A 13301-nucleotide genomic window follows, 5' to 3' on the forward strand; every position below is an offset into this window, starting at 1 on the left:
GAGAGCCTGCTCCAAAATCTGTACATTGTCATGTAGTTTATTAATTCTGTCAACAATGGTGTGGAATAACCTGTTTCTGTCATTCATTATGTTCATACATATTTCTGCCATTTATGAAAAATGTTGTGCTGAAGGAACAAAAGTTCTTAAAATGGGCTCACCAATTATGTGACCTCTTGGTTTATACTCATAAATAACTGCATGTAGCTTTTGAAAATACAGAATTATTTTTTATTCATGAACATTAAAGTCCAAAAGCACTTGGTAAAGAGAGATAACTAAAAGCATACAACTTAGAAGTTCATGGCAAAGACGAAGATGGAAGTCAGAGAAGTCACTTATAAGTACCACTAAACTCACAACTTACAAGCGCTAAAAAGTGCCACAAACTTCTGAAGTACTTAACTACCTGAGATTGATATCAAGATCACCTGCTTTGACTGCCTTATTTGCTTGTATACTCATGAAAGTTGTTTTAATTCCATTTATAAAAGATCTTGCACACCCCAAAATATTTTTATGGCCTATTGTTCTCTAAACATGTCATCTATAGGTCATTTTTAGATTCACTGCTAATTACTAGGGACATATTATCAGCATATATGATCACTGTTTCATTTAAAGCTTCTGGCATGTCATTTAAACGCAGAATAAATAGTAATGGTCCCAATACTGAACCTTGTGGTTCACCATATTTTACCTCTTTGAATGTTGAAAGCACATTTTCCAACCTCTTACCCTTTTTATGTTTAAAGCTACACATTTTTCGCATTTTTTAATAAATGACTTGATAATATTTATTGCTCTGCCTCATATGCAATAATGGTTTCATTTTCCTAACAGAAGTCTGTGAAACACACAGCCTTTGACAGGCTGAGAAATATACTGCAGACTTGATTCTGTTTTTCAGTGCACTCACTACAGATGCTTTGATGTTTGCAACTGCAACCTTTGTAAATCTTCCATTTTTGAAACCAGCCCTATTGATTATGTTTTATTTCAATATCTTCTCTTCTCTTCTTGTCTGAATTGCTTCTCAACCATATTTCACTTCTGTAAAAGGCTACATTCCAGAAAAATATCTTCAGAAAGGCTTCCTAACACTTAAATTTGTATTAGATACTAACCAATTCCTCTTTTTGCAGAAGTGCTTACCTTGTTATTGCCAGTCTACAATTTATATGCCCTCTACTTCAGCCATCATCAGTTACTTTGCTGACCAAATAGCAAAACTCGTGTACTACTTTTAGAGTCTCATTTCCTAATCTAATTCACTCAGCATCACCTGAACTGTTAGCCTAAAGAACTAGAATATCATTCACACATTTTCATCATGATGTTGTATAAGTTGTAAATTTCTTTTAATTTTCAAAGTTGTGTCTTTTATACAAAATACTGCAGTTCTAAGCTATGGTCACATAAACAATTGAAGAACTAGGAACTTTTTAATACTATATTAATTTTTATAAATTGATAAGCAGAGTCTGATGTTTTATTGAATATTTGTGTCTTTTGTGCAAAAAGAGATTATGATATGAACTATGATCACATGATGTGGTAAACATCCTATTACTTTTTCATGTTATTGTTAAGAATATCCATGCATTTGTCTTTCTTGAGGTTTAGTCATGGTTTGAATTAAAAAGTATTATTGTGTGTAAGTTATTCTGTATATAAACTCCTGTATATAATCATCACATTAATTCATGTTGTCTTATCTCATCCTCATCTGACTTGTCCCTTGTCAGTTTGTATTTATGTACACAAATAATGAAGAGGATCAATAAAAAGAGTACAATACAATACACTAATGTGACTACATTCTATTACTCTTGTTTTGCTTTTGGTGATATTCATCTTATATCCTCCTTTCAAGACGCTGCTCATTTCATTCAGCAGCTCTTCCAAGTGCCATGCTGTATCTGACAGAGTATCAGTGTTACCGGCAAATCTCTAAATTATTATTCCTTTTCCCTGAACTTTTTCCTTCTCCTATTTCTCTCTGGTTTCCTTCACTGCTTGCTCAATGCACAGACTGAATAACATCAAGGGATATGCTATCTCACTCCCTTCACAACTACTGCTTCCCTTTCTTGCCCTTCAACTTGTTAAGGACTACATTTCACTATTGTCCTTGTTCACACACTGGAGAACTATTTGTCTTGTTCTGATGTCAGAACAACCTCAAAACAATACAGACAAAGTGGCTGATGTAAGAGACAGTTGTCTGTTCTGACAACAATATTACAGTCAAAGAACTATGTGTAGTGATAAACACATTTAATAAGAAGTCAGAAAAAAAATTCAACAGAAAGACAGCCTACACCACTAATCACTGACCATTTTTGACATGAGTAAAATGTCTTGTATCTCAACATGTATTTGCTTACAAAAATATGTTCACAAAACTTTTTTCTGGTTCTGAGCCATACTACCTCCTGCAAGAATTTGGGATACTTGTCACATAGATTTAGCAGTTATCATCTTTTAACTGTGTATAGTGTACTCAGTACCCCAAAACTTAATACCTGTAACAGAAAAGGTAAATTTTTATAACATACCATATTTGTTACCAAAATGTATTAAAATGTATGGGATGTTCATAAATAAGAATAATTGGTTTGACAATATTTTTCTTTATCTACAAAAAAGTGCTATTACCTGATATACGCATATCACTCTTTTTGTATTATGTACACAACAGCAGTTCTTCTAGTGATGGTGACTATGAAACAGAGGAGTGTGTTGGGGCAGATGAAGAACCAAAGAACAATTCAATGGAGCCAGTCAGTATAACAGCAACGCCAAGTGAAGTGAGCATAGCCACAGTGCCTGCCTCAGAGGATAGTGACAGCATGCAGCCCACCATGTGGCTCGGTACCGAAGACGGCTGCATCCATGTCTACAACTGCACTGATAACATCAGAATCAAGAAGAACAAGATTAAAATTCAACATGGCTCATCAGTACATTGTATCATGTGAGTGTCCTTTTTTTTCCAATTAATTTGGGCAATCCGGTAAGCTATAGATAGCAGTGCTCAAGTTGTGTGTTGTGCTTCTTGACTTCCATAGGGATTTGATAAAGTTTTACAGTGCAACACAGTAAATAAAATTTGCACTTATGAGAATTTTCAGATATCCCATTTCATAGTATTTTTTATGTCATTCTGATCGATTAACCATTGTCAGAGTGAATGTTTCTCCATGAAATTACCTCACTGAACTGATGGGTCCTCTTTACGTATTCACTTTAGTGTGAAAAGTGGCTTCGTCGCTAAAAATTAAGAGGTCAACAATGCTATCTCCATCCTCATTCAACTGTTGCAACTGCGAACAAAACTCAAAACCCTTGTCCTTGTCATCGTCATTGAGCTTCTGCACTAGCTACAATTTGAAAGGTTCCATCTACAGCTTCTGTCGTAAGACTTTCCACAGTGTCATTGGAGCCATTTTGAGTTCATGGGATGCACAATGTGCTGATTTCTTAGGACTCCTTATGAATGTCGCTCGTACATGCTCCACATTCATTTCACTCACACTGAGATGTCAGCTTCTCTTTGCCAGGCACAAGCAACCCGTTGTAACAAATTTGTTGTGCCAGTGGTAAATGGCCTTTCTTGTTGGTGGCTTCTTACTGTACTTGGTTCTAAACATCTATTGTTTTTGTCAAACTCCAACACACAGAAAGCAGAACTCCGCACCTGAACTTGCCATGTTTGTGACTAGCACTGACTATCGGCAGATTACCAAACTACACTGTGGCAATGTACATGAAAAAACTTTCAGGGTTTCTCTTCAAAATGACATATGTATGATATCTGTACAATGTTTGGTTCTTGTGCAATAAATAATTGAAAGTGTTCCTGGACTTTATGTACAACCTGTATGTGTGTCTATTGTAAAGGCAAGCATATACTAGCTCTTATCCCTAAGTTGTCATATTGTTTACTAATCCCAGTCACTTCTACTGTTACTCTTCCATTGCATTAGCAGAAGTTTTTGTTCTAGTGGTAGGTGATAGGTGATATTTCTTGTACCTATTGCTGCAGTCATAATATCCACATTGTGTCAGTCCAGATTTTATCCATCATTAATGCATTCCAGTCTTTACAGATTCATTTAAATATTACTATGATTCTGTTTGTGCCTGAACACTAAACAAGAAAAGTATACAATATAGTATTTACAAAGCATTTAATAAGCTAGATGAATATCATCAAATTACTGGGAGAGAACTAGGTACCAAAATTATTTGTGATAGTTAAAATCTTTACTAAATAACAAGTTTTGTGTTGCCAATTACATTCTTGCTTATGACCTTTGCCATTACATGTCACAGAATTCATTATAGGATTATGTGTGAGATGATTTTTATCCAACCAGGCCCTTACTTGAGTGCCCTGATATGAAAGAAGGTCAATAATTTTATCTCTGTAACTCTTTTCCTTAAAACAGTCTCTAATATCCTAAGAATCTATTCCATTAAATGTAGCAGTCACATATTAACACTGTATTTTTAATGATCTTTTTTTTCCAGATACCTGGACAATAGAGTTTTTGTGTCCTTAGCAAATGGAGATATCACAGTGTACACTAGAGACTCAAGTAAGTGACAGTTTTCTTTGTTTTTCTTTTATTTTAAAACCTACCATTATAATCTATTACGTAAAATGTTGAGTTAAAGTCAGTATTGATCAAAACACTTTTATTTGCATAAAAAATGAAAATGTTGCAAAAGAGATGAAAACACACAAAAAACTTGAAAATTTCTTGGCATATTGTTGTCACAATGGCCTGACAACAATACCAGAGCATAAAAGTGTTGTGTTAAACAGCTAACTAGAGCAAACACATTTGGCTAATGCTAGATGTGTATTTTGTTCAAACACATACAAAAATGGTAGAATGTTTTGTATATCCTCCTCATCCCCACCAAAACAATGTTATGTGATAATACAAAATAAGCAATTTTTCTTAATGCAAAATAAATGTTCAAGGTGAAAAATCATACACTGTCAGGAACTGATCATTTTGTTTGATTGTATGCTAGTATCTTGAGTTTTTACACATAAACTCCAGTTCATGTCATCTTTGATGACTTGAAAGACATTTTTTTCAGATTTTGTGAAGAAAACAAAGTAAAACGAGAGTGAAATCAGCAAGAGCTTAATCATAGTAGAAAGTAACTTCTGTGGCCCACTTCTCAATATAATGCACATTGCCTTACCGGGACACTAACTTTTCATTACATCTCTGTTGAGTTGTGCTGTGATGGTGGATGAAATATGCAGTCATAACTGCTGGTAATAACCCAATCCTCAAGTAAGCCAAACAAGTTGGAGCAGATATTATGCACAAAAAATCTTAGGGGACAACTGCGAATTTAAATGTCTACTATGTAACACTGTGAAGATTTCATTGTAAAGTAGGTATAAAGTCAAGTTGGCTCTTGACATTATTCTACTTTACAATGACACAGAGTTGTATACTGCTATGACAACTTAACATGTGTTTGAAGTATGTGGCTGGGAGTAGTTTGCTCTTTTAAGCCTAGATAAGAGCTACTCCTCTACATTAAATAAAGCTCTCTCTTCCTGACTAAGTATACTTTATTTCCAAATATTTACCACTCTTTCTCTCAGCCTCTTCTGTTTTTGTCCCTGACCTACTGTAAAGGAAAACTTGATTCATAGTGTTGTAAGGAAGATTTCAGTAAGTCATTAAATTTCTCATCTTGTTCATTCTGTAAATTTTCTCTGTATAATGTAACTGTGTTAGCATTTATGATTCTGTGAAATTTTACTATTCCAGTTTTAGTGAAATTTATGTAACTGAGAATTTTGCAGTTAGGGATGAAACTAAGGCTAGACATTAGTAACGCTAAGTGCCCTTGATCAGAACCAATCTGAATGAAATCAATACTGATATCTCTACATAAAGTTATTTCCCAGTAACTTCTACCAACCATACAATTCATATTTGCATTGCTCGAGGCAGAGAGTCAATGTGCAGGCTGGCCATCTGCACTTGCCCATACATCCTCTGAGTGGACAGGTGTCTGCACCTTCAGCAGAATCTGAACAGGCACATGGGTGTGTGGGATTTGCTAGTTATAGGGAGTTTCAGTGTTTGGTGCATTATGGCCTCTAATGGAAATCATCTGAGATGTACAGGAGTTCCTGCCTGTGGCTGTTGAACAAGCAAGGTACAGCCGTCTACAAGTTCTAGCTTATATCAGCACCAATGACATCTGTCATTTGGGTTCTGAGGCCACCCTTGCTTCATACAGGATGCTGGCAGAAGTGGTGAAGACTGTTGGCCTTGCACAGAGAGTGCAAGCAGAGCTCACAATCTGCAGCATTGTTCCTGGGACTGATAGGGATCCTTTGGTTTGGAGGTGACTCAAGGGTCTTACCCAAAGGTTTTGTCAATTGTGTGATGATCTTGGCTACAGATTTCTGGCCTACTTTATGGGATGGGTAATTTTTGTAGGACTCCCCTTGACTGGTCAGAGGTGCACTACACAAAGGAAGTAGCTACTCATGTAACAGAGTACTTGTGGAGTGCGTATGGAGGTTTTTTGGACAAGGTGTCAGTTTGAGGTACTCTGATGAATGCTCATCAATCAAAATGCAGAGAGCAGAATCAGACCATGTACAAAATAAAGACACTTTGACTGTCAAAATTTTATCAGTAAACTGTTGAAGTATTCATAAAAAGGCTGCTGAATTTACTGCCCTCCGAGAAAATTGTTGTGCTCATATTATTCTCAGAGCTGAGAGCTGGCTGAAACCCAAAGTATAAACCTGTGACATATTTAATGAGGTGCGGAATGCATATCAAAAAGACAGGGTAGACACCATAGGAGGAGAAATGTTATTGCAGTTGACAAAAATATCGTGTCTATCAAGATGAAAACACCCTGATTGTGACAGGATGCTTGTAACAGGTCTGAGTGAACTTAAGTTAATTATCAGATGTTTTTGCTGGACACCTGGTTTTATTGTGACAGTTTTAGAATCTTTCAAAGGAAGTCTAGGCACAGTAACTCGGTAATTCAGTATTAATTGAAGGTGACTTTGACACACCATGTATAGACTGGGACATTGATGGTTTCATTTCAGGTGGTACAGTCAGGCATTCTTGTGAAGTGCTTTCCAATACATTTTCTGGAAACTGGCTTGAGCAGCTAGTTTGAAGTCTGTATATTATGGAAATTTCTAAACATTGTAGTTTTATATAGATTTGACCTCATTGACAGCGTCAGTATAGAGATAGAGATTAGTGATTATGATGTTATCATAACAATGACAGTTACTAAAGTTAATAAATCCATCAAGAAGGATAGGAAGTATTTTTGGTAGAAGGAACATATAAGCATTTGTTAGCAACCCACTTACAAAATGAAAGTACATCATTTAATTTCAGTATGATGGATGTAAAGGAATTATGGGCAAAGTTTAAACAAATTACAAATCATGCCCTGAAGAAGTATGTCCTGGTAATTGGATCTAGGATGGAAAAAAACCCATGGTGGTTTAATAACAAAATTTGAAAATTGCTGAGGAAGCAATTTGCTCTGCCCAAAAAGCAATGCACAGATGATGATAGGCAAAAGTTAGTAGAAATTTGTGCATATCTAAGAAGATCAATGCACAAACCTGTGCCATTAGGTGTCACATCCTACTGTTGGTGCATCATTACCATGATACGAGCACCACTTAGGACTAGTTACAGGGTGCTGGGACTGGAGTGGGTGAGGTGGTCAGTTGTTGTGAACTTGTGAGCAAGTGCTCACTTGATGATACCCCTGCAGTTGGCTATTTTTTCCAGCAGACATGTGCAGTAGTTGACTATTTCACTCTTCTGACTGTCCTGTTTCATGATGTCATTGGAATTTGAATTAACACCCAGCTTTGTTTGAATGCTGAACTGGTAGGACAAATGCTTGCACATATTTAAACCATACTTCATCCAAGATTAAACTGAACAGTATGTCCTTTCTGTTAATTAAAGTTATTTGGGTAAATCTAGACTGAATGTGAAGTGTAGTACTTTATAAGACCAATGTTTTATGTTAACTCTTGTTGTTATGTCCAAACTGGTGAAGGTTGGTTAACTAGAATAATATTTTTCAGCGTAACTCTAATGTTACGTTTACTACAGAGAAACTGAGTTGTTTCAGTAGCACATGAATGTCACTACTGTGGCATTTGGTAATATAGTGCCTCCTGTGGGGTTATACATGGTGCCCTTACATTAATAAGCTTACTGCCAATTTCATTTGCACTTGTGTACCACTGAACCAACTCAGTTTCTCTCCAGTAAACTTAGCATTAGACCCATTAATTCAGGCATGTGTTCACAAGCTGAAAAATATTATTCTAGTTAACCAAACTGCACCAGTTTGGACATAACAACAAGAGTTAACATGAAACACCAGTCTTATAAAGTACTACACTCCAAATAACTTTAGTTAACAGAAAAGACATACTGTTCAGTTTAATCTTGGATGGTGTATGGTTTAAATATGCACAAGTGGTTGTTCTGGCAGTTCAGCATTCAAATGCAATTTCAATGTGTCGCCAACAAATGCAATCTATTCATGCTGGGTGTTTATACTCAGATTCCACTATTGCACATATCCACTGCACAATCTAGCCAACCACATGTGACAGTAACCATGTCCTTGAGTCAGTACTTGTTTATGAGCTCATGCCAACTCATCACTTTGACTGCTCCAGTTCCAACACACTGCAACCACTGCCAGGTGGCACTCACATTGTGACAATTTACCAGCAGCAAGATGTACCACATAACAGCACAAAGCATACTGTAACTACCACTATCATGCCTCAGCAAAGAATCTTGCTGAGAATTTGAGAAAATTCTGGTCCTACATAAAATTGCTAAGCAAGACAAAGGCTTCTATCAGGTCACTCCCTGATGAGTCTGATGTGGCAATAGAAGACAGCAAAATGCATGCTGAAGTTTTCAATCTTGCATTTAAGGACACATTTGTGCAGGTGGATTGTACATACATACTGTCATCTTGAGTGTCATACAGACTCCCATATAGAGAATATAGTAATGGCCATTCCTGGTGTAGAGAAGCAATTGAAAGAGTTGGAATCAAATAAGTACTTGTTTAATTAATGAAGGGCCTGAATGGAATCCCAGTTTGGCGTTACAAGGAATGCTCTGCTGCATTGGAACCTTGCTTAGATTGCAATTATCATGAATCTCACATCCAGCACTAAGTACCAAATGACTGGAAAAATACTCAGGTGACTCATGCATATAAGTAGGGTAAAAGAATGGAACCACAATATTGCAGATCAATATCATTAACATCAGTTTGCAGCAAAATTCTTCAATGTATTCTCAGTCAGAAAATAACAAATTTCTTTGAGATGAAGCATTTCTGTCCACAAATCAGCATGTATTTAGAAAGCATCACTTGTGCAAAACTCAGCTTGCCCTTTTGTTACTTGATATCATGTATGAATAAAGGGCAACAGGCAGATTCCATATGCCTAGATTTCCAAAAAACATTTGGTATGGTGGTCCACTGCAGACTATTAATGAAGGTATGAGCATGTGGAATAGATTCTGATATATGCGAATGGATCAAAGACTTCTTAAGTAATAGAACCCAGTACTTTGTCCTTGACAGTGAGTGTTCATCAGAGACAAGGGTATCATCAGAAGTGCCACAGGGAAGTATGATAGGACCTTTCTTATTCTCCATAAATATAAATGATGTGACAGACATAGTGAGCAACAATTTGTGTCTGTTTGCTGATAATACTGTGGTGTGCAGAAAGGTGTCATTGTTGAGTGACTGTCAGAGGATACAAGCAAATTTAGGCAAAATTTCTTGTAATTCTGATGAATGGTAGCTTGCTCTGAGTATAGAAAAAGGTAAGTTAATGTGGCTGAGTAGGGAAAAGCAATCCTGTTATGTTGCAATACAACATTAGTAGTATGCTGCTTGGTACAGTCATGTCAACTGAAATCTGAGTGTAACATTGCAAAGCAACATGACATGGAATAAGCATGTAAGGATGATAGTAGGTAGTGTTCGTAGTCAACTTTAGTTTATTGGTAGAATTTTAGGAATGTGTAGTTCATCTGTAAAGGACACAGCATATGGAACACTAGTGTGACCCATTTTTTAGGACTGCTCAAGTGTTTGGGATTCCAAACAGGTCAAATTAAAGGAATAAATCAAAGCAATTCAAAGGTGGGCAGCCAGATTCATTATCAGTAGGTTTGATCAACATGTGATTACAGAGATGTTTCATGAACTCAAGTGGGAATCCCTGGAGGGAAGACAATATTCTTTTCAGGGAATGTGGAACACAAGTGCAACCCATTTTTGAGTACTACTTAAGTGTTTTGGATCCCCACCAATCAGATTAAAGGAAGACATCAAAGCAATTCAGAGGCAGGCTGCTAGATTTGTTACTGATAGGTTCGATCAACACTACAAGTTCAATAGAAAACATCAGTCCAACTTTGTGATCTTAAGCAGCAGTCTGATGTACTGAACCAACCTTTGCATAGGTACACATAAACAGTTTGGCTTGCTGAGCTTTTTTGAGACTGTAACTGTTTTCTAAGTCATTATAGCCTCTGATGGTATCTCTAGTGTTGTTAGGCACAAAAATATGTCTTGGACCATGGTCTAATGCCCATAAAACAAAAACCACCAATATTTCTACTAAGTCTTATTAGTAACAGCTCTAATTGCACAATGAAGTTTAAAACAGTTGCTATTGGGGGTCTTTACACTGTCCAAACCACTGCATTGTGTTTTTCAAAGTCTCCTGAAATGCAGCACTCAAAGAGCTTTTCAGTGCAGTATTCATGTAGGTGTATGACCTGAGATTCTATTCCACTTTTTGTATATATACCAACTCCTCCTATGCCTATGTTAATGTAGTAATTACTTGTGTCCATTTGGGGACATCTATTCAGTTTCCATTATTTCCAAATCATGTTCAATTATACATTAGATATCTGCAGAAACACTATTAGATTTTTCAGTTTCCTATAGTGATACAAAAAGCCAGTCCTCTTATTTAACAAACTTTTTTTATGTTTTGATGGATAAGTCCAAATGTAGTGTAATTGCTGCTTTTTGTGGTGTCAGATTTGTGTTTTTTTTTTATTTCCCTCTAATTGTTGCTTCTATATCTACAGTTATTTGACAGTTCTGTATTTCAGAACCACTATTCCTAATAACAGTATAGTAAGAATATTGGAAATAACAGTGATTTAATACTGTGCTCTGGTTGCATTGAATGCTTCTGGAAATGAGTAATGTAAGTAATCTCTTACTAGAAACATTCAAACGTGTGTTCTGTGACTACAAGAGGGGAGTGAAATCGTTCAGATGGATGTGCAATCACCTGTTAAGCAACTCCTAAGATTCTGCATTTACATGGAGCCCTTGACCCAAGACTTATTATATTGCTCACAGAGTGATACAATTTTCACATTAGTTTGAAGACCCTATTCGGTGGAATGCTGGTGTTATTTCAAACCATATAGTGGAAGATAAGTTCCAATTTGTTAGTATCTAAATAAAATTTTCATAATGTACATCATCTATCTTACAATCTACAGGCTACATCACTAATAGGAGTATACACAGACTGCCTCAAAGAACTCATTGTGTAGAGTACACACTGTGTACCACTGTCATCACATGTTGCATCTCTCTCTCTGTCTGTGTGTGTGTGTGTGTGTGTGTGTGTGTGTATGTGTGTGTGCATGAGAGAGCGAGAGGGAGAGGGAGGGAGAGAGGGAGAGAGAGAGAGAGAGAGAGAGAGAGAGAGATTTACCAAATGTTTCCTCACTGTTTATGGAGTACATTTCATCAAAGCCCAGTTGAATGGTTGAAGCATACAGTATTTTGAGCCGAGCATATACACATGTATAAAAATAATAATTCCCAACACATGTGAAGCCGGCCGGGCAGTTCTAGGAGTTCTAGGTGCTTCAGTCTGGAACCGCGCGGCAGCTACGGTCGCAGGTTTGAATCCTGCCTCGGGCATGGATGTGTGTGATGTCCTTAGGTTAGTTAGGTTTAAGTAGTTCTAAGTTCTAGGGGACTGATGAACTCAGATGTTAAGCCCCATAGTGCTCAGAACCATTTTGAACCAACACATGTGAAGTCAACTACAAGTAGCAATAAACACTTTCTTCCTGCACAGGTACCTCCACCATTTAAGTGTCTAAGCAATTAAGAAAATATCAAGACCTATGACTTTTAGTGAAATTTCTGCTGCATTGTGTAGCTGCAGAATAAAAATTGAAATAATTTATGCATTTTTGTTCATTTCTTTTATGTTTTTTTTACAACTGGAAACATGTTTCTTTAAAACTATGGTTTTTGTGTGTAGCTAAGAAGAGCCACACTTCATATGGTCCTATTATCTTTTAGTGGATAAATATGGTGAATGAAATGTACCACTATTCTCTTAGATGAAGTGCTGAGGGTGGGAGACAGAAATAACAACTGCTAAAACTTTCAATGGAATGGTCCTACCCAATATGTTGAGACATATCTTGAAAATTTTTTATACAGAACGAATACACCAAAAGAAAGACCCTGCCAGAATTTTAGCTCCTAAGACACCCTGAAGCATTTTTTTAAAAAAATTTGAAAATTTCCAAATTCATAGCTCACCAGGTGGCTGGAGGAGTTCAAATGGTTCAAATGGCTCTAAGCACTATGAGACTTAACATCTGAGGTCATCAGTCCCTTAGACTTAGAACTACTTAAACCTAACTAACCTAAGGACATCACACACATCCATGCCTGTGGCAGAATTCGAACCTGCGACCGTAGCAGCAGCGCGGTTCTGGAGTGAAGCGCCTAGAACCGCTCGGCCACAGCGGCCAGTGCTGGAGAAGTGTATACCTCTCTCAGAGCTGTAACAGATTGAGCATGCCCAATATGGCAGGGGCATATCCGTGGTTGACAGTGCATCTACAAACAGATAACATGACTCAGCACAGTCATGATTTGCAAAACAAATTTCAGATTTCATTGATAGTTTCTCTGAAACAATTCTCCACAGTTACTGTTCACTCATATTTTCAACTCATTTAATATCCAAAATAATTACCAGATGCTTTTGCAGTAGGATAAGTGTTAATGATGGAGTTGTTGTTGTGGTCTTCAGTCCTGAGACTGGTTTGATGCAGCTCTCCATGCTACTCTATCCTGTGCAAGCTTCTTCATCTCCCAGTACCTACTGCAACCTACATCCTTCTGAATCTGCT

At 36.8% G+C, this 13301-nt stretch overlaps 1 protein-coding gene across 1 annotated transcript in view; it reads left to right on the forward strand.

Annotated features, from left to right (window-relative positions):
• LOC126248595 (rho guanine nucleotide exchange factor 17) overlaps positions 1 to 13301 on the forward strand; it is a 650439-nt gene that overhangs the window by 598899 nt on the left and 38239 nt on the right. The window contains exons 13-14 of the mRNA XM_049949719.1: positions 2705 to 2980; positions 4540 to 4607. Coding sequence (XP_049805676.1) covers positions 2705 to 2980; positions 4540 to 4607 — 344 coding nt within the window. The remainder of the gene's footprint in view (positions 1 to 2704; positions 2981 to 4539; positions 4608 to 13301) is intronic.

This window comes from Schistocerca nitens, chromosome 3 (assembly GCF_023898315.1).
Source record: "Schistocerca nitens isolate TAMUIC-IGC-003100 chromosome 3, iqSchNite1.1, whole genome shotgun sequence".
Classification (NCBI taxonomy): Eukaryota; Metazoa; Arthropoda; class Insecta; order Orthoptera; family Acrididae; genus Schistocerca; species Schistocerca nitens.